The sequence below is a fragment of the Aphelocoma coerulescens genome, chromosome 11, assembly GCF_041296385.1.
Source record: "Aphelocoma coerulescens isolate FSJ_1873_10779 chromosome 11, UR_Acoe_1.0, whole genome shotgun sequence".
Classification (NCBI taxonomy): Eukaryota; Metazoa; Chordata; class Aves; order Passeriformes; family Corvidae; genus Aphelocoma; species Aphelocoma coerulescens.
The window spans coordinates 14,092,774-14,115,553 of record NC_091025.1 but is presented as its reverse complement, the minus strand read 5'-3'; the positions used below and the strand labels follow the sequence as shown (position 1 = coordinate 14,115,553).

Sequence of the window (22,780 nt, the reverse complement as noted above, 5' to 3'; positions counted from 1 at the left end):
CTGACAGTACTGTCAATACTTTGAAGGAAAAAATGCTTTTAGACTCACCTGAAAGGTTGTTTGTTAACACTGGCTCTGCTGTATTTCCATAAGCAAGAAGTGAGGCACAAGAGGAGATCTGTGGAGTGAAACAGTTGGTACTGAGAGCCCAACACCTGCTACAAGTAGTCCTGGTCCTGCAGACCAAACACCCACTGACAGCTAAGAACCTTCCAGGTCAATTTTCCTGTAAAAGTCATTTCCATCCTGCTCCCCAAGACTACTCCATGATGCAAATCTAAGCATTGGAAGTACAGAGTACCATGGGATTTGCTTGGAACACACTCCCCATCCAAACAAAAGCACTTGCACAGATGCACCCAGAGCTTACAACACACCTGCACATGTTCATGCACACACAGGGATCCTTCCCAAAAACAGCAACTCAAACAGGCCCAAACTAAACTGTGGCTTAACCCAGGCTTTCTGGTTACATTGTTTAATCACAGGTTGGCAATACCTTAAAGGTTCTCAGAAGTAAAGCACCATGTCCTGTTAGGCAGTAAGATACTAAATACCTTGGTAGTACAGTCCAAGAGTCCAAGATACAAGGAACAGACACAGTGCTGCTAACAGCCTACATGATCACTGCTTCACTCTAAAACACCCCAAAACCTAGAAAACTAAAAAAAAAAAAGAAAAAAAAAAAGGAAAATCAAAAAGCACTATGTAAAACCAACCTAAAGACCTTGTTTGGGAACTGATATTCAAAGCCAGTATCTCATTTTTAGTTTCTCTCTCAATAAATCCTGTCCAACCACAGGGCAATGATAATCTGCAAAGTATTCCCCAATACCTTGTCCCTATTTCAGCTTTTTTTCATCAACCATAACAGTATCAGAACAAAAATAACTGGAAAATTAAAAAATGTTCGTAAAATTTGACCAAAGAAAACTTACATATATGGGACTTCCAGGGGAGGTGAAGAGTTTCCTTAAACTATTTTCTATTTGATTGCCAATTTAAAGGTCAGAATTCTCTGGTCCTGACAAATTATCCAACTCCACCAGTCCTCACACCTTAAGAACTGATGTCCCACACAAGTGACAAAGCAGTATTTCAGTGCAGCCAGCCAGTAACACTCATTAGCAGGATTTTAATTTCCTGTGTTAGGTAGGAGTTGATGTTCTAAAGAAAAATAATCTTTCAGGTTGCTTTCACTGAAAATTAAATGCTACCCTCTTCCTGGTCTCCGTGGTGAGAATGCCTGAACAACAGTGAGCTGTTTAGAATACGGCTGCCATCTAGGAGCAGAGCAGAGGAAATGCAGAGAAATCTCAAGCCAAAATTTCAACTGTGAGCCCACTTGATGGCCAGACATGCTATTATACAAAGCTATAAACACTGGAAGCACAGATCTTCAGGGGAAAAAAAGGAAAAGAAGCACCAGAAAGCCACTCATTAACTGTTGGTTTACAAAGAGGCAGTCCCCAATAAAATCCCAAACTATTCAGTTCACAACAAAAAGTTTATCCAGTCAGGCAAGTCAACATGTACAGAGGTGCAGTGGTATTTCACTTGATCATTTGTTCATTAAAAAACTGCAGCCTAATTCACTTTTTCTGAAAGACTATTTTTCTGTGCAAGGTTGCAGGGTACAAAAAAATGCAGTGAAACAAATGAAGTCAGCCTGAACCACAATGACAAAGGCAGAGCCTAAAATCTTACACTGAAACTAGAGTAACCAAAAAAAGCTTCATGTAAGCAACTTCCTGAAGCCTTACCATATTTATTCTTGCTTCTCAGAAACTACGCAGTTTCCAAGCAAGTCAGAGCTGCAGTACATAGAATTTTACTCTTTCCTCATTCAGCTGTCACTGGCTTTATTTTAGTTTCATAGACCAAGAACAATTTACAGTTATAATCTACAGTGATTTGCCAGTGTTTCACCCATGGCTCATCGCTAACACACAAAGAAAGAGCTCTTGAGATCCATCATGTTGATGCCTATTTTGTACAAAGCAGACACTTTCCAGTTCACTTACTGAATATGTTCCAAGAAATCTATGTCTTGGCACACTAGAGTTACCAGGGATTTTGGAAGAGGCTGAAATGCCCTGTCTATATAGGAAAAAATTGCTTGTTTCTGGTCGGTGGGAAGAGAAAGTCACGTTTCTTGCTTTGCCAGATCTCCTGGCAAGACCCACTCTCTCCCTAGGGTGCTTTCAAGGCCACCTGCTTCCACCACAGCTTTCTCGAAGGAACTGGAAGCCATCAGGAGAAGTAACATGATGATATGGGGGAAAGAGCTGACAGAAGAGACCTGCAGAATACAAAGGGAACTATTTCAGGAGAGCCTCCACCAGTGAAGGAGAAAAAATGGCCTTGCATGTTTGAGAGGTACAAACGTTTTTCAAAAGTACTGATTAGCACCAATCTAAATGCAGAAATTAACTTACAATTTTGTTACATCCAACAGGATTAACTTCGGTCCTGTGACGGTAACCAATTCCATGTGCAGGAACATAAAGAGATAGGAACCTGTAGGAAAGCAGGTCAGAGCACCAAAGAGACTGCCTTGGCAGCTCCCTCTGTCCCTCCCTAACACAGCACATCTCATACCACCAACAGAAGCAACACCAGCCTGATCATATCCTTAAGTCAGAACTTCCCTTTTGTCACTGTGACTTTAACAACTCACCATGCAAACATATTCTCTGTCCTTAAGATTCACTCATCTGTCCTTACTACTGGTTTCTGTGACAGACTACAGCTCTGGGAAGCAGAAGTTTAATGATGCAGAGAAGTAGGTCTTGTGCTTGTAATTTCTCATTTACTGGAATAAAGACAAATGTGTATTAGTGGCTTAAGCACATTTCCACACCATCTCTCTCATCCAGTGTTAATAAGGATGCAAATTATTCCTTAGGAGTTAAGAATGAAAAAACACTTTCCATGTTTCCTGCTTTTACTCACACAGTTTGCATGTGATCAGTGCCTTGTGGCTTAACTTGACGCTATCACGGCTCCTTCTGTTAATCACTAACTAATAAATAGCCAGTATTTGATAGTCCAGCTTTATTAATAAATATCTTGGCCTCCACCCAGAGATCAGTTCTGCAGCAGAACCTCATTAGGCAATTCTCACTACTCAATGTGATACTGAAAAAGCACCACTAATACTGAAGAAAAAGACATTTAGTTGCACTTCCCCTCCTAGAAAAGAGCAAATGAAAGGTGACAAAACCCCAGTGTGTCAGATTTTATTAATGTAATTACCTCCTACCTCAGGAGTTTACATAGCTTGAGGCTTTGGGGTTTTTTTCTTGGTAAAACAAAACCCCCATATAGTTCCTAAAGGAAGAGTTTTGGCTCCAATTGCACTATACCACTTTAAGAAAGACTACTTTGTTGAATGTCTTCCGCAGAACTATTTCTATCAAAACAGCTCATTTTTGCACACTCAGGTAGACTTTGCTTTGGTATTTACAGTCAGCAATCCAAACACAATACCAATAAGAACTACGCTTTTAAAACACAGACATAAAAAGCTATGGGGAGTAAAAGGAGTCACCACACCCTCATGTTTTGGAAACACCAGTCACAAGATGCCAACTGCAGATCTACATTTCTGGTGTCTCCTTCTCTCCCTCTCCAGTAAATAATGGGCCAAGAAAGAATATGGGACAAGAACACACCAGCCGGACAAGGCAGACATTCAGCAAGTAATTGTTACAAAACAAGTGCTTGGCTCTCAAACTTCAGGAGTCTGACCCCCCCAAAGCATATGATTTTTAAAAAACAGCTCTATGTAGCAAGAAATTATTTTCTAGAGATAATTCATAAACAATATGAAGTTGTCTAACAAAATAATCCCCCCACATTAAACCACTTTAATTTTCTTCCTATCAGAATTATATCACACCTATTAAGAAATGTAAAACTGAAGTCATACCTAGGATGAATACCAGATTTGTAAGAGGATTAAAACCAACACACCCTGAGTATCACAAATACACTTAATTCTCAGTTCAATAAAATATTGGAATATCAATTTATTAAAAAGTTATGTGAACTGTACATATGTAAACTGCAATATAGTTGAAAAATCTGAAATATATAATTTTAAAGGAAAATCATTTATTTCTGAAAATATTTAAAATATTGCATTTCTGGCAGCAAATTCAAAAGAAGTGCTCTGGAATGGGTGCAGTCTCTCTGTGCATTTGTCTAGCATTTGTCTTCAAGGCGTAAAACATATCTGCTTTCTGATTTTTCACAGCACAATCTTGTGACCACTTTCTTGCAGAGACAGAATCTGATTTCCAAGAACAGGAGTAGAATTTTAACAGGAAATGCTGTGGTCGTTGTTGGTGCAGACAACACACTTTCCGAGAGTCCACGGCACCTTGGAAATCTGCTAGCCATCCTGCATAAAACTGCACCAGATTGTGCTCACAAGTTACAGAATAAGTCTTTGATTGATAATTTTTCTGTTTATTTCCGCCAAGGCCACTGAAAATACGAAAGCCTTTTCATCTGAAAGGTTAGCATACATGTCAACTTCTTTTTCTTGTTTCTCTGTAGAAGAAAAAAAAGTCACTATTAGAAGCTTTTTCCATTATTTGAAGTTAACGCAAGTTACACAGAAATTAATAAATCATGTGAAGTAGTGGAACAGAAGTTAGACAATCAACTCCTATGCACAAAGGGAGTGAGAAAGAGGAGGAAGTAATGGAGGCACACAAAGGTGCTGGAAGAGCCACAGAATGAGTCAGCCAACCATGAATGAATTTCTTTTTTTTAACGATGAAGGAAGAATGAGTCGCTAACATAAAGATAAACACGTATTCAAGTGTTCCTTCAGGTTTTTTTGGTTTTAGTGGTTTGGGTTTTTTTCTTTCACATGAACACCTTCCATCCAAGAAACAAAGTTATTTCACAATATCCTCATTAAACATAATAACATTTGCCCCCTTACTTTACAACTACATGAAAGAAACCTGAGAGTTTAATGACAGTGTCAAAGGCCAAAGAGCAGATACTTGGACAAAGTCAGGCTCCAAATTTATCATCATGCACATTTCTGGACTTTCTACACTACAGACTTTCCATCTTATCCCAGCTGTAGAACAATGCTAACACCGCACTGAGCAAGTAAAAGCCCATGAGGTCCCTGTGCTGACGCTGGCTTGCTTCAATGCCACAGACACACAACAGGAAGCCATCAAAAAGTTTACATACTGCAGTGCTCAAATAAACTAAGTTACACTACAAAAATTCATAAAATAGTACAATTTGAGAAATACCACTTTTATAAATACCACCTCCTCCAGATCATGAGTAGTTCTATCCCAGTTTAGCTAGCCACAGGTAGCTGACACAAATTGTTAAAAAAAAAAAGCCAACAAAGGAACAGTTTTGTCAACAGAATACCAGGCTTGCAAACACAAGAGAGAAATATGTTCAGAGCTTTCAGCTGTAGAACTCCATCTCCAATCCAGGTTCCACAGTGGCCTGGACTCATTATCCCCCTGTCTCACTAACACACAGTCACACATGTTCACTCTAGCAACTGCTCCACCAAGACACCTAAACTAGCATGGGAAAGCCAAAGAAAAGGACAATAATGGAAAGCACCATGAGGAAAAAAGACACCAGCATCTCCTATCTCCACCTACCCACACAGCCTTCAATGTTCACATTCATAACAATGGTTTTAGAGTAGGCTTCACATTTGTGTTACAGCTATGGAGAGAATTCCAGCAGACTGCCTTCCATGTGAAATCAAGTCCTTGTGCTAAACAACTATGTGGTAAAACCTCAAAAATCCTTTGCCACTGTGTTCTGACGTAATACCGATAGAGAAACAGCAGAAACCAGCTTTTTGCTGACTTCCTGGCTATGCAAGACAATATCCTCTAGTGTATTGAGTTTGAAATGAGTTTGAAACCGAATTTCGCTGCAAGTCCTACCCCACAGTTTAAGACAAATCAGTTTCTGTATGCACACTCTGGGCTGCTCAGCTTCCTCCCTCTCACCATTTAAAAATTAACAGTGCAGGGAGTTGTTCAGAGCACAGACACTACACACACTGGTTATTCCACATTAACCTCTTCTATTTTCATATCTAAGCCCCACCCCTTGTTTCATGCTTCCTGATTCAAACGAATCCAGCCACAACTTGAATATATTGGCACCCAGCAAAATTAAAAATACTCCCCCTGTACCACGCCCTGGTTGCTGTTAACCGACTGTGGACTTCCGTTTCTCTTCCTCCCTGTCCTCTCAGATCAGCCTTATCCTGAGAGACTTCAGTTTACTGAAATCTTGGTATCAAAGAGTATCAGGGATTAACAGGTGTGTAAGCTTCATGCACTCTCAGGACAATTGTAGTTCTCATCAGTAACAAGTGAAGAGCTCACAGCCGCATGACATTTTATCATACACTACTCATAGGATACCTCAACTTCCACACACACTCTGAAAACTTTCCACTTCAGTCTTATCTGAGAGTAGTTTTGACTCACTTCTCTATTATGAGCAAAAGAAAAATGGTATTGTGTTTCTGTAAGATAGTAAGACATTGAATACTAAGGGGTTTGTTATACAACTGAGAGGCTATTTAGGCAAAAATAGTTTTTCTGGAGCACATCTCTTGCACCCCCAGATCTCCTGCAACCCACTTATACCACAGCCCTTAGAACAGTGACTATGTGTAAATCACGTGTGGACCTCCCCCTTCACAAATTTTGTATGGGTTCATTTTTCAAGGCAGCAAGTTACTTCAAATATGCACACTGGGCAAGCAAATGTTTGAGTAATCCAGCTGAAAATTACTGGAAAAAGAAAACTTCCATCAAGAAAATGTATTCAGCTTAAGTTTTATCAGGATACTGAAATGTATGTATATACCTTTATGAAGATTTGTCTTGCTAAGTAACAAGTCTGCTTCAGCAAATCTACAGATTACACTTACTGAGACTTACTTGCTGGTAACCTCTTTCAGAATAACCAAGACCACTTCCTCCAGCATACAAGTGTTTTTGTTTGCTTTAATACAACCAGAGGTATTATTACCCAGATAACAAGGCAGCCTGGGAACCAACCTAGCTGTGTGTGTCACAGTCCCACATAGTAAAACAAAGAACACACCCGCACAACAAAATCAGAGTCAAATTATTATGGAGTGTTTGTATTTTCAAAATACAATATAGTACATCTGACAAAGAAATTGAGTGAATTTTGACAAGCCAAGCCTGCAGGAAGAAGTTCCTATATCCCAGGGTCATCACATGGCTCTGAAACATGTGACAGGACGATTTTCTGGTCCCAGTACTGCCATATCCCCTCAATCTACATCTGCTTCCTCTTTCCTCCCCCTCCATGCCTTCTTGCTAAATCTGCAGGGAAAATAGCTTGTTTAAAAAAGCCTTTTTGATTATTCTATTCTTCTTAATTGCTGCAGCTCTCTGCTCTAATGTGAGCCAGTCACGAAGGACACAAAAGAACCACTCAAAGGCACAGACATAACTGGGAACAAGCACACTGTGTATGAAAGAGCATGACAAGCAAGGAAGCAAAGCTACAGATGTCATGAGGGTCTTCAGGAAGGAAATTTTCAGAGCTAGATGGTCTTCAAATGTACAGATAATCTGTTCTTCCATGTCATTACAACTCAGGTGTTTTCTGTCTGCCTGTTTTTCCATTTACAAATACATTAGGAACTAACTATTTAAACACCCATGCAAGCAGTGGCTTCTTTTCAAGTCTTTGGGGCAAAAGGACAGCACAACCTCTGTGGCAAGTAACACGTACCCAAAATATCCTAGAGACATACAACAGGCAAGGAAATAAGATACTTAAAGTCTAACACACTAAGCTGACATCTTGCACTCCAGAGCTGACTTTCAACACTAGACACGCTGCTACAAGGACTAGCAACCACTCACACAAAAACCACCTTAACTCTAGTAGAATTACAGTTGCTTAATATACACAAACAACACTATCAAGCAGCAGGTGTGGTAAAGGAATAATATTTCTACAGTTCCCACTAACTACTCCACACATTGTAGTATCAATTTTGTATGCAACTTGAAAAGGGACAGGTCAGTGTAAACCTATTTTAGTAATTACTTACAAAAGAACGAGTTCCCTGCTGAATTTGTTTTTATAGCCGTGACAGCCTTATATATAATTTTTTTTTATTCTTCCTGATAATCCCTATGGTGGTCTAAACACACTATAGTCTGACATAACCAGAAGTCAGAGGTAGGAAAATATTTTAAGCCTACTTACTCCTGAACAATAAGATGTGCTGTACTGGAGCAAAGACTATGACAAACGGGTGTCAGCCCAATCCCTGCACCAGCTCTGCACAAGAGGCTGAGGAAGAAACAGCCATCACAAGATCAAGTAAAGGGGATGGTAAAAACAGCACAAGAAGATGAAGGCAACCTTATCAAGTGAGATTCAACTTTAAAAAAACACCAAGAAGAGGCACACCACACACACTCTTATGCAAAGATCCCACTATATCCATATCTCTACCTGAGTTTTCTACCTCAAAGCACTGGTGTATGGTCACACTTCAGAGTCTGCAGCAAGAGGTTAGAAATATTCAGCCTAGTTTTGGATAGGAAAACATGTTCTCTAAATATCCCTCCTGCTGTCAAACTCTTGCTTTTTGGATACTATAAAACATGTCTAAAGAGAATTAATCTTTTCCTTTGGTTGCTTAGGTTGCTTTGGTCTTTGTCAGGGGACAGAAAAGAACATTCACTTTTATAGGGCAACCCAAGCTTGCTGGAATTTTAAAACCAATGCTGTTTGTGAACTAGACTGGAAATTAAATGCCTAGATAGGATCCTAAAGCTACCAGGCAAAGTCCAGCTTGGGTCAGTAACAAATAGGGAAGCTATACACATCATTAAATTCTGTGCAATAGTGAAGAGATTAGGTACTACAAGTACATTTCTATTACAGTAGAACAATTGCCATCTGGACAATATACAGAAATGAAATTCCACCTCCTCTTCCCACATTGAAAACACTTAAAAACCTCCAATAAATCCAAATTTATACTTGGTTTTTACATTAAAGAAACATTAAGAAAGTTTTACATTAAACAGCAGAGATATCAAAATTGGTTTTGAAAAGTCAGAAATTAAAGGAATTTTCAACATGGATCAACACCCTTTTTTTTGTAAGGTAGAAGGGAAAAAATAATTGCATTTCTGAGTTATGCCATAACATACTTCAAGGCTTCAGGAGTTTTCACGAACAGTATCTTTTGAATATTTGTATGAAGTCTTGTTATTCCCCTTTTATCTGTCTTCCAACCTTTTTAAGTCCATGCTAAGTTTTGGATTCATAACTCACATCTAAAATTACTATCTCCAAAAACACAGCTAGAAAATGCAGTGTCAATAGGCTCTTAAAACAAGAGGAACCCTAAGCGACAGTTACATTCTTGAGTGGTTCTAGAATTACTCTAGTCACGTAACAGCTTCTTTACTGTATAATGATTAAAAACAGCAGGTCACCAAGGAACCTTAACAGGCAAGGAGGCATTCTTTCCTCTAGAAACACGGGATCAAAATTGAGGTCATAGTACTGATTCAAGATGCCTTTTTTACTTTGACCCCCCCAAAAGGTTTCAAGAAACTTTTTAAGTAATCCAGTTATCCTAATCCCCTTTCTGACAACAGATATCATTATATGGTTTGTCCTTGTGATATAGAGCAGGAGCACCTCAACAACAACAACAAAAAAAAACCCCACACAAAAAAAACCTACTTAGCACTTCAGTCCAATGGCTTTCAAGCTACATGTTGAAACTTGATACAGTGGCTAAAAATACAGATTTAGATCTTTGTAGTTAGTTTTATCAGACACTGAAACATAAAACCAGAGGTCTCTACAGATGCAAAACAGTTCCTTCCCCACATTAAGGTATCAGGTACTAGTCTAGCTAAATGGTTTGAATGGTATAAAGGTTTACTGATTTTAAAAAGATACAAATAGAAAATCCAACAAACATTTCTCCAGCATTCATACCTCTTTCTTCCTCGTGCTTTTTCGCTGAGGCACTCTTAGGTCTTCCTCTTCCTCGTCTGCTATGATCTGAATGGCTGTTAGACCTGGATCTTTTTCGGTTTTCTAAATCTTTATTTACTGCAGAATTAATCTTCTCTCGCTTAACTCTCTCTGTCCGCCTCCTTTTGGCCTCACTCTTGTTTTCTGTGCAAATGAACAGAAATGGCATGATCCAGGGTTGTTTTCACCTTTGTTCTTAATTTACTCTTAATGCTTACCCCACAAATCAACTTTTTCCTTTATAGTGGTCAGATGCCTATACCTTTACAGATCAATTGCATCTGCATGATATCCATGCAGAAATTAAGGTGTCAGATCCAGAAGGATGCTTCACTTCTTAGTTACAAGGATCAAGCCTTTAATTACTTCACATGCATTTTGCAGCATGAGATGTTTGCTGGTACACAAGAAGCTGTTTCCCAAATAAGATGGGAACACAAACTGCACACATCACAGCCTTTAAGACAGCCCATTGTATCTGTTGCACTAGAAAAAGTTACGGCATACGGCAAACACCACAGCACTTGGGCTTCTTTTGACACTAACAATGAAATCATTGCTGCTGCTCAGACAAATCAAATGCTGAGTCAACGGTGCTGCCAGTAAATGCCACAAAACACAGTGTTTGTGTCCCACCACACCCACCCTATGACAAGGCCTTCTCATGGTCAATGCAGAACATGTGTATTGTTTTCCTAAACATAGAAGTCATTAAAAGAAAAGAGTATTTACATGAGTTTTATCTGAAGTTAAGTATGAATTAATGAGCTTGGGTGCCAAAAATAGTACAGTCACCACAGCACACTCATGGATTAGCTGCACATTTGCAAGGCTGCAGCACCACTCTGCAGTAGCTGTACTGCTGAAAATACTGAAACAACATTTTCTAGAAGTTGTGGTTACCTTAGGAGCACAATATAGACATACACAGTCTCCTACTGTATCTCTCTGGGGAACTGATTTCTTCTGGCTGCAGTTGTCCCATTAATCTGGTACAGACATGGGGTACAAGCTGGACAGCAGGGTCCAGTCACCAATGCTGATACAGAACCTGCATTTCACAGTGTCACAGCCAGGGTGAGGTAAAAGGGGGAACCTCTGCAGACCAACCTGTCCAACCCCTATTCACACAAGGACACCAAGAGCCAGTTGCCCAGGACCACATCCAGAAGGCTTTTGAGTACCTCCAAGGATGGAGACTCCACAACCTCTTGGACAACCTGTGCCAGTGCTTGGTCACACTCACAGTAAAAAGCACTTTCTAGAGCTGCTTTCCAGCAGGATGGCCCCCAGCATATATTCATTTTGCCTCAACTGGTGCATTTCCTCTGTACAAAGATGAATTATACAACCAGATTATGGCCTTCAGCTTTATTTGGTAACTACTTTACCAAAAAAGGGGGAAGAGGAAAGAAAATTGATCAACACTTACAACCTACCACAGACATTTCTTAACCTCCTCTACCTTGAAAGTTCAGTTTTCAGCACAATGTCACCTAATTCCTACAAGTGGTAATCTACAACTATCCTTCAAAACATTGATACAAAACATCAAATAGCTGACTTCCATTTTGTAGGTCTGATAGATGATTTTAAAAAGTAGATACTATACATCAGATATTTGCTGGGTTTGGGTCAGGGTTTTTTTTTGGTTTTTTTTTTTTGTTTGTTTTGTTTTTGGGGGTTTTTTTGTTTGGTTTTTTTTTTTTTAATATATGTAACTTCCCTGTCAGGTTCTTGTTCTGACTAATTCCTACTACTGGAGAAAGTGATAAAAATGAACACAAAGAGAACGCTATTCATGCCAGAATGCACATTCAACTGACTTCTTACTGTGTCCGTCAACAAAAGACACAGAAGTTAGGAACAAAAAAAGCACTATTTAATTTAATCATGGAGAGAGAAGCAAGACCCACCCAGTTTTAGATTAAACATTATGACCGATTTTTTATTTTCTGGAAACCCAGCTTCAATCAGCATGTACTCTGAAATCAGATCATTTTGGGACCTCTATACATTTAGTTTCAAAACAGGATTAACACAAACCATTCTCTAAGGGGTTATTTTGCATAGTGATCAATGTGTGCCCCTGGAACATACACGGAATAAATGCCAACATCACAAGTACAAAGGAAGATTGAAAATACCAGCTTTCCCCCTCCTCAAAATTCAAGAAAAATTAACATATTCGAAGTCTACCATGCACGAATTTACAGGAAAGTGAACTGACAACAGTCAATTTACACAGAGAAGTAAAACACTATCTTCTGCCTCTAGGAAATAAGGGGAAAGAACTGTTGCCCCCTTCTCCCCCACTCTAAGTATTACCTGTGATGGGTGGTGATCTCTCAGCACGTTTAGCATGCAAGAGTTTTCGACTGATAAATATGTAGCCACAGGGACATGATTTACATGCAACAGGAACCTGGGAAAACAAAAGACAGATTTTTCAGATAATTTCAAATTATGACAAAACCCCTGTCCCATGAAGAAAAAACACACTTAGTAACTCACATTTTGTCCTCCGAGATAACTCTTCAAACTCAGTCTGTACTGCAAACTATGGCCTGTATTGTTACTGTATTTAAACACAGTAAAACCAGATTCGGCTGTAAATCACTCACCAAGCTTTTTCTTTATGCAGTTGTTAAAAATCAAGCTTGAAACGTACAGCTGTTGTGATTGCTTTGCACTACTTTTCCCCAGACTGGCAGGAAGGGGGTGGGGGAAAGTACAGAGCATTAAAGGAAGGCTGAATTAAAATAGAATTACAATTTCTCTTCAGACCTCTCAAATATCAGCAGTCAAATCAGTCAGACATTTCCAGTTTTGCTTCCTCTATTTACTTGGAAAAAAATAAATTATGAGTTAAACCGTACGTTGTGAATGCATTCACTTTCAGAAGCATTTGAAAGCAGCTCCTTTAGAGAGCAGGAGCAGCTTTAGAGGCACAATAGAGCCTGAAGCAAAACAGATGCATTTGTAGCACACTGCCACAGCGCTGCAGACAAGGCCGGGTGGGTACAGAAGAACCTCGTTAATTCAAAATGCAAATAACTCAGCCCAGCCAGACAAGAACTGACTGCAGGCCCAGGAGTTTCAGAGAATACAGTGCCTCTGATCAGCTAAGCAGACAGCAGCAGCATGCTCCCCCAGAAAATGACAATGTAAAACAAGAAATGCCACATTTAGTATGAAAAATAACAAAAATCCACTCAGCAATTTTAAAAAAGCAACACTGATAAACTACAAACCTCATTACCTTAGTACCAAGATCTTTTGAGATCTTTTAGAGTATTAAGGAATACACCATGTTGCTTTGATTAGGTTTAAGACTGAAAACACAAATCAAAGCAAGTTTAGGCAGAGATCTGGAAGAGATTAAATAACACACATTAAAGTGGAGTCATGCTGAAGCATGACAGTGGGGGGAAAAAAAGGCAGGAGGTAATTTCTCAAATATAATTCTTTAAGACAGGTCACTACAAGTTTGCCAATGTCCACTGAAACAAACAGGAGCACAGAACCACAACTGCCTCCTCAATTTAACCAGACATGGAGAAGCACCAAGTTCCAAAGTTCTACTGATTCAAAAAACCCTGCCAAATTTGTATGTGAATTTGTAAAGGGGAACTTAACTGCTACTCAGAATAAATAAATTATTTTGCTTTCTGTAGCACATCTGAACTCCTGCACTTCACCCTACAAAAAGCTTACAGATAGACTTTTTGATACAGGTTTTACAGAACTAGAGATTTTAATTCCCTTTATGGAGACACTGACATAATAAAAACAAGTCCAATAGAGGTTTATTGAACCTTAAAGGTCAGAATTTAGCAGACTCGCGTGCACGCTTGTTTCCTTGTTCATACGTCAGTGTAACAGTACTAAAGTCCTACTATCTAGAAGATAATTTGTGTGTGTTCTTAAGGAGTTCCAGCTAAATCCATTTTTGAACACTTGGGTCTCTCCAGTAATGACGTTTCCAGGCTTGTTGTAAAAAAAAACCTTGGCAAAGCCACCCCAGGGGATTGGAACAGAGTCAGTATTTTTCAACGAACTCAACTGTGTTTAACAGAACAATACTGTTCTAGTGTTACAGGTTTAGCATGTAGGGAGGGGTGTGCACCATTTGAGGGTGGGGGCTCTGGGGGAAGGGGTTTATCACCAAACCTCTCGGTTATCCTTTGAAGACCCACACTGGTAACATCCTGTAACATAATTAAGGCAACAGAGTCCTAAACACTATTTCACGCTGTTTAACATTTTCCTAACAAAAAGGACATTTTCTCATACAAGACATTTTACCTGATGCTAAATTAAGAAGTGATAATTATTTCCTCAGATTGAGCGCAAGTACTTCAGGCTCTCTAGTTTAACGGGGCTATGCTTTGGTTTTGAAAATATTGAAATATGATATTTTATCTAAATTACAACAGAAAAATATTTTAAAGTCTAAGAAGTGATACTCAATATTTCGCTCCAAAATTGTGGCTGTCTAAATATTTCCATGCATGCCACTTCTAGTGAAAAAAATCACTAACAAATGCTAAGCCCTTGCTTATGGAGGAATTTAAGAAACACCAGTACAGGATACAGTCACTTAAGAATTATATGAGAATTTCCTTAAATTCTGCAAAGGGTTCCCTTGTACTGTAGGCTTTAGTTCCTTGCTCCCTCTCAAGTATTTGGCAGTGGAAAACAAGGTCCTATGAGCAATGTGTGCCAAGGCAGAACATATATGCACATTAAATCCATGTAAGCTACAGAAGAGTTGCTAACAGAAAATCTACATTGACAAAAACTAAAACACATGATATGTATATAAGTGCAGAACAAAGTGAAAGTATTCACGTCAGCTTAAAAAGCCTGCAATGTTTGCTTACTTATTGTTAGTAGTTTGACATTCACTACACTTATTAAAAAAACCCAAAACAAACAAAAACACCACCGCTCTCATATATGACTTCTCACTCATTTTCGTTTCTCCTTTCACCAACGGAATAACCAGAACTTGGCACATGATTTCTTTCTCAGAAATAGTATTTCAGTGACGTGCTTAACGTGCATTTGCAGTGGTTGAGCTGTTAGTTAAAACATGAAAGGACGCCCACACACAGCTCAGCACTCCCAACTGTGCCAGGATGAGTAGGAACACTGTAAAAACTATGCAAGTCAGAACAAATAATGTGATTTTTTTTTAAAGCTATGCAAGTAGAGAAAAATTATATGAGACTTCTAATTTTTTTTTTTAAGTATGGCTAAAGCAGTGAATAGGGGTGACTTTCCAGGGTCACATAACAGAGCCGAGGTTCCCAGGAGCGCATGTGACAGGCGCTGCCCCTCGGCCGAGCCCCACGGCCGCCGCTGCAGCGCCGGGCCATTGTTCGGAGCTCCGCTGGAACCAACTCGCCTGCTTTTAATACTCACATCATTCCCAGTAAATGGAGACAAGCTCCTGACACGGCAGCGGTGCAAAGCAGCTGCCGCTCGTGTGAGTAGCTCCATTTTGTGCCCACAAGGAACCCGCAGTGGGACACCAACAGCGGGCACTCGGGAACAGGGCACAAATTGCACCACGGGTCTCGATTTCGCTGCTTCCGAACCACCACATGAGAAAACAAAACCTCTGAGCCCCCTCCCGCTCATCCCTGGGCACATCAGTCATCCAAAGAGCAAACTGCATTATATAAATCTCCCAGTTCATTGTATTTTTAACAAACCACACAGTTACTAAACAACACCAGCACATAAACAAGCGGTTCTGCAGCCTCGCAGAAACCTCTCAGCACAATACAACTACTCCACTACCCTGCCAGAGGGACGCGGTGTTCAACACGCATTCCATGCGAAAGCTGCAAAGGCAACAACCATCTAGTTCACACAAACATCGACTCGCAGCCGCACGGAGCCGGTCTGCCCGCTCCGCCCTCCGCAGCCCAGCGCTCCGCCGGCAGCCGCTCACCTGCTGGTCGCACTCCGGGCAGGACTTGGTGGCCATCTTCACTTTCTTGGCCCTACTGGAGGACATGCTCGCTGCTGCCGTGGCTGGGCTGACACGGCCGCTGCCGGAGCACCGCCCGCCCCGGGAGGAGCCGGCGGGAGGAAGGAGGCGGAGTGCGGAGCCGCCGAGAGGAGCGGGAGGAAGGAGGCGGAGCGAGAAGCCGGCGAGAGGAGCGGGAGGAGCGAACAGGAGAAGGCGGCCAGAGCAGGAGGCGGCGGGAGGAGCCTGAGGAGCCCCGCGCGCCCCCGACGGAAGACAAGCCCCGCCTGTCCCCGCGCGCGCGAGCGGCCGACCCCGCCCGCGCCGCCGGATTGGCTGCGCGCGGGTGGCGCTGGGGGCCCCCTGGCGGCCGCGCTGGGAACGGCCCGGGGGTTGAAGGGAGCCGGAATGACGAGGGGAGCCGGAATGATGAGGGAACCCGGAATGATGAGGGGAGCCGGAATGATGAGGGAACCCGGAATGATGAGGGAACCCGGAATGATGAGGGAACCCGGAATGACGAGGGGAGCCGGAATGATGAGGGGAGCCGGAATGATGAGGGAACCCGGAATGATGAGGGGAGCCGGAATGATGAGGGAACCCGGAATGAGGGAGCCCGGCATTGGCGGGAGGCTGACTGAAATGTCCATGCCGTCAGGAAGCACCAAACACCATTTCTCTAGTCTCCATCTCAATTCAGAAAAAGACAAGCCGCAGCAGAGGGGGATGTTTATCACCTGCTGCACTGGTGCCTTTGGCAGCCTGGTGGCCCAAGAACAGGGTGTCTGGCCATGCCTCTGAGTGGGGTCACGCTCACAAATGGGATGTTTTCGAGTACAATGTCCTCAGACAGCAGTATGCTACTGCCAAACCAGTATCAGGACCAGGACCAGAGCAACAGGAACAGCTATCTCAGCAGGGCCTGAATTTCTGACACATTGATGCATTTATGTCCCAGCGAATATCCTCCAGATTGTCATGCCAGCCCTCTCCATCCTTACTTCCCATATAGTATGATGAATAAAGAATCAAACATCGTTTGCAATGTCCTCTCCTGTGCCAGTACAACCCGTTGATTTTTTGTCTTCCTCTTCCACCAGTCTCTGCCTTGAGCCTGGTTCCCACACAGGGCACGAGAACGTCCTGCTCTGTCCTTGTGAGCACTGAGGCTCCCCATGTGTGTGGTGGTTTCTGGCTGTGTACACAATTACCAGATTGGCTTATTTGCCCTTTTCCTTTCCTCCTCAATATTTAAGTTATGACTCAGAGGGTGGATTTGTTTCCCTGTTCTCCCTGCAATTTGTTTCCAGCCTATACCAGTCCATTGGCGTAGGTCTTTCTCCAGAGATACACAAAGACAAGACAGGTTTATTTTCCATATAAACTCTGACTGCCACCAAAATGCAGATGTGTCCTATGTAGGCACAACATCCAGATTTCACTCCTGAATCCACAACAAATCCATGCAACCAGGACCTTGAGTTTACACTTGGATTTTTAATTTTTGTTCCTTAACTGATAAGGCCCAGACATAGCAAAACATAGAAAGGTATTTGAGGAGGATTTATAACAGCAGGGGGCTCTGCTGAGTATAGTAACAGTATCTAGTAAATAATCAATATACAAGAGAGCTCACAGAGATCTGTGACAATACCCTGTTTTTCTTTACGGAGCAACAGAACCCCGTTTTTCTTTATAGTCAGTAACAGCTGTTCAACTATTCCATACAAACAAAAATGTTTTCCTTACAGAATGCGAACAAGATAGTTCCCAGCTAGAAAACTGATTTACCAGACACGTATTTTTCATGTTACTCTAATTTTTTAACACATTAATTTTGAGTTCTGAAAGTCCAGGACTATTTCTTTTTCACAATTTCAGAGGTTTAATCCAGCACTGAGATAAAAACAACAAATACCTTTCTAAGGGTACAGGTACCTTCTATCTTAACAGAGTCAATGAGAGGCACTTTGCAAGACCAAGCCTCACTTAAAATGTGTTTTATACCAATTTAAAATAGAAAATAAGAAAGTTATGTGATTTCTCTGTCTTATCAAAAGCTACACCTGACTTTTTAAGTACCTGATGGCTTATTTTCTTGGCTGTTGTCACCACAAACTCCAGCTAAGCTGAATGGCCTGAGATGTTTCACCCATCACTGCCTGACACATCAACTGCCTGCAAATGGCAGTATTTTGGTGTGCAACTATAATTTTACAAGGAAACAAAAAGTAGGAACAATTCACATATATAATCCACTTTAGAGTGGGAGAGAGATGCACTCCTGAGTTGTATTTCTGCTCACCACTCCAAGCAATTTGGAAGCATCCTACTCTCCTGCAGTGTCTGCTGGGACAGCTGACAGCCTTGGGCTCTGTCAGCCTCGAAGTGCTGACAAAACACAGCAAACTGAGAAATTAAATTCCTAAAGGGCTGTGCAACCTTGTGTCAAAAAGGTTATAAAACACATCCTGGTTAAGTTACAACTTCCTAATTGGGAAGCTATAATCAGCAGGGGTTTTATTCTTTCCACGGCCAAAGTACTATCTAGAGAATTCTTAAGTTATAGCTAAAATACAAGAATAGGATGTATGAGAACAAAATTACAAATAATAGGAAGAGGTAGATGATAATATTTGCAATGTTACCAGAAAGCATTGAAGTTGTAATGTGACAGTATTCAACTGGCAAGAAGAAAGTACTATATAAAAAATACATTGATTATACAAACAAGCTTTAATCCTATTTTATTACTCTGATTTTGGTAATTTTGATAATAACAATAGTTTGTAATACTTAATAATGTTACTGTGTTTCTCAACAGTAGACTTCAGGGCAGCTGTAATCTGAGTCCCCTCTGAGTCCTTTCATAGGGAATCAAAGTCGTGACTAATAAATCCTTTGAGATTTCATTACTCTGAACTTGGGTAAGAACAACATTTAAGCAGCACAAATGTTGGGTTCGCTCTCCAAGTACAGCTAAATATTGAGTGTTTCCCAGCTACAAAGCAATTTTTAATACAAAATGTTGTTAAGCATTGATGCCTCTTGGTTTCAGAAAGCCCAGGCTTAGGCTGGCTCCTGCCTCCAGCTCAGCTGAGCATATTAAAGCTTGCCTGAGAATAAAGGGCCACTGCCCCAGATTTTTAAAAAAAGCTTTTCTTAAAATACCAATAACTTAAACTATTTAATGGCAGTAGCACCTACTGTTCCCCAAAAAAAGGCTTCCAACATTTTATTCTCACGTATCAGGCCTTTTTTGTGGGAAACTTTTAAAATCCACATGGTGTTCAGAACCATTTGGTTTCTACAAAATAATTTATTTTCATCAAAAATCTTACATTTTCATAGAGCATCTTTTCAACTGGTTCTTACGAAGAGAATTCAATAGACTACTTTAAACATTCCATCTGAATTTGGTTCTGGGGTAGGAGGTTGAGCTTTTGTTTTGTTTTGTTTTTTGCTTATCATGAGATAATGAGAGTTGCTAAACGTTAAGATATGAAGTCACTTAACTGGCACTTTTGCAGGGGACTGCATTGAATTTTGCACCAAACCTTAAAGATTTATGTTCAGTTTGAAGAACAATAGGAACAGTAATTTCTCTGAAAATGCTGCTTGTACTCTGAACTGCTACCATGAGCAGTACTCCACAGGAAAAAAAACATCCTCTCTACTTGTACAACAGAATACAGAAAACCTTGCTCTTTTTGTCTATACAAATCTAGTTTTCATTATGTGGTTTCCATTTACTTAGTGTGCTCAAAGATTCCTAAATATCATTAACAACACTTTGGCATTTTAAGCTATTGAGAGCAGTTTTCTATCCAGTGTCTTTATTTCAATGAAACAGCAGCAGCAGAATGAATGCTCAGTTACCACATGTCATTATTGTAATCATGGGGTTTAAACCATGCAACTATTCATGGCAAAGCAGCTTGCTGAAGGCCTGTCAGAATGGAAACATGTGAGAGAAGCTGTTAGTCTGTTTATCACCTTTATTTCTCCAAGTCTCCATCTACCTTTCTGTGTATTTATACATTTGCTGTTGTTCTGTATCTCTAGCTCGGCACCATCAATACAAAATTCATTCTTGTAGCTTCTTATAACTGCAAAAAAAACAGCCTGCGTCTTTATGACTAAAGATGGAATGCAACATGGAGATCAAAGAACCTTGGTAAGCAGCACTCTCCACCTCCTATGTCTGGTTTGTCTGAAACTTGGGTTCATACGATTTGCACATTTGTTTAGGAACAACTTTGCCTCAACATTGCAAGTTCATCCTACACTACTTACTTTCAGGAAACCATCTGTATTAAAATAACCTTTGGAGATACATTTACCACGTGTAAAGAGAGAGATACTTTTCTCTAACACCACTTCATATTGCATTTACCATGGAAAAGCTTTGTTTCATCCTATTTGTTTCCTGTGTGCATTTCTAACCTTAGGAAATTAACCAGACTATTGAATTCCAGTTTTGCATATATTAATTCCAATGTTTTACTAAAACCATTTTGGCTTGTGCAAAGTGCAGGTGTCAAGCCTCATTCCAAGGCTGCCCTGTGTTACACACTAACCAGCAGCCTTATAAAATTTGCAAGCAAGGTCTGAGGGCTTGCTTGGATTGTGACCAGTGCAGAAACAGAGATGTCAGGGGATCTGTACCTTTACTTGTGGGGGATCAATCAGAGACACGGGGGCAGTGCTGGCTGGACACTTTCTGCTACACCAGCTGTTTCTGGGGGGTGGATTGGGGGTGGAACAGCAGTGTGTGGACCAAGAGCAAAGGTTAACTTGTGTTCTGCCCCCAGCAAAATTAGTGTTTCCAAATTACAATCCAAACTTTGCTTTTAATAATCTGGGTAGCATTTCAACCTTGATTTCTAAGGAATCATGAAATACACTTGAATTAAGATAGCTGGGAAGGCTACTTATATCCACTGAATGTAAATATTAGAATTTAAAATTTGAACATTTCAGGTAATTTGATTAAATCTTACTATGAAATCTAGTCTGGTTTTGTGGTAAATCCAACCTTGGCATGTCTTACCACAGCTTGAAGTATTTTCTTCTGAACTACTTTTTATCAAACCTAGAGAAAAGGCACCAAGACACTGTTTGTTAATTATCAATCAAACCGCCAGATTCAGAGAGCACTCGGCTTTCCAGGTACACGACTGATGACAACTTTAAAAGTAATGTGACAAAACATACAGGCTCCAAAACCTGACATTTCAAAGGTTAAAAAGGTTTAAAATATGGGGGGAAAAAAATCAGATACAATGTCCTGCAACAGTTGCTGCAGCTTCAAGTAAACAAAAATGGACTTCTTGGAACTTGAATTTCTAACAGAACACTCTATTGGGTCATTCTGTGGGCAGAATTTTGGAGGGAGGACAAGCAGGGTCAGAAACACTCCACATGGCCTTCACAAACTGAACAGTAAACAAGAAAAAGCTCTTAGTACAATCAGTACAATGACTGGAAACAAAAACAAATGAGTTTTCTGCACTACCTCAAGAATGTTCCTTCAGCACACAAAACCATCCCATCTCTATTATTTTGTTAACTATGAATTGACTAAAATCCTCAAGCAGCAATTATTTTTAAATTAGCACAGAGCAAGTGCTGAAAAATATTGCACTTGAAATAGAATAAGGACTGGAGCAAATTACTAGTGAAACTAAACACTCTGGCAAGCAGAAGCTTGTTAGAAAGAAGAAATAGTAAAGACAAAAAAAGGCTCAAGACATAATTGTATGTAATGAAATAAAATCAAACACAGCAAAAGCAGCTTCCTTGCTCTTCATCAGCCGAGGAAAATACCAAAACAGAACAGAACCCAAGTCTCAAACCATCTAATTTAGGCACCTAAAATTAGGAAGCTGGTTTGCCATAGTCTCTCTAAGTGACGAAAAAGAAAGTAAAAAGAAGCTTCTACAAAAACAATTCACAAATAAGGTTGATTTACAGCCCAGGCTCTTACTCAGGGAGGTAACATTAGGTCATAGGAATATTCCTGACTGAATGATCCCTTATTCCACTCTCTGAGCACAAACAAGGAGGCTCTTCTGGGCACGCAGGACGGGTAAAAAGGGCCTTCTCCTCCCCACGGGCAGCAAGAAGGAGAGAGCATTTACCTCTCTCTTCCCTGAATTCTGCTGCTGTTGTATTTCATGGCAGACCTCCAGTGATTTGCTATGAAAGCTGAACTGAACCCGAGAGATAAAAACATTTTCATCATCTGGAAACAATGAGGAAACTGTGGAAGAGGACCGGCTTGTTCCTGCGGGAGGGAAGGATCAGGAGCAAATGCTCCCCTGGCAGAGTGACAGGGTGAGGGACGAGGCTCTGGCGCTCGTTCAGCCTCGCTGCCTGCCCGACTCTAGAGCCGCTCTCCAGCAGCCCCGCAACAGGTGACCCACCCGCAGACCCCACCGCGCACCCCGCGCCGCATTCCCAGAGCCAGGCCAGGCTGCGAAACCAGCGCAGGCGGCCTTTTCCCCACGGACAGAGGAGAGTCCGCGTGGGCAACGCCGCACTTCTCACACCCAGAGCAGAAAAGCACACTCAGACAAAGGGAGCGCTCTGTGCGCGGGCAGGCGGCGGCACCGCGGGCTCTGAGCGGCAGCGACGCGCTCCGTGGCACCGAGAACACTTGGCTTTGCCGTTCCCTTAAGAAAATCCCCCGCACTTGCCCTGACCCCGGTTCCC

At 41.0% G+C, this 22,780-nt stretch overlaps 1 protein-coding gene across 1 annotated transcript; it reads right to left on the bottom strand.

Annotated features, from left to right (window-relative positions):
* Positions 1 to 4,009: 4,009 nt before the first annotated feature.
* Positions 4,010 to 16,305, bottom strand: C11H16orf87 (chromosome 11 C16orf87 homolog). The gene is made up of 4 exons (XM_069026469.1): positions 16,046 to 16,305; positions 12,409 to 12,505; positions 10,042 to 10,224; positions 4,010 to 4,560 (listed from the first exon to the last, which is right to left on the bottom strand). Exons 1-4 carry the CDS (start codon positions 16,109 to 16,111, stop codon positions 4,442 to 4,444), a joined length of 465 nt encoding a protein of 154 aa, XP_068882570.1. The 5' UTR covers positions 16,112 to 16,305; the 3' UTR covers positions 4,010 to 4,441.
* Positions 16,306 to 22,780: the final 6,475 nt, after the last annotated feature.

Excerpts from the sequence above, each read along its gene's own strand:
- C11H16orf87 (XM_069026469.1), bottom strand. The coding sequence starts at position 16,111 with ATGTCCTCCAGTAGGGCCAAGAAAGTGAAGATGGCCACCAAGTCCTGC. Across the intron at positions 10,225-12,408 it reads GAGATCACCACCCATCACAG|AAAACAAGAGTGAGGCCAAA; the intron begins GTAATACTTAGA and ends TCATTTGCACAG. Across the intron at positions 4,561-10,041 it reads AAAGCACGAGGAAGAAAGAG|AGAAACAAGAAAAAGAAGTT; the intron begins GTATGAATGCTG and ends TTTCTTCTACAG.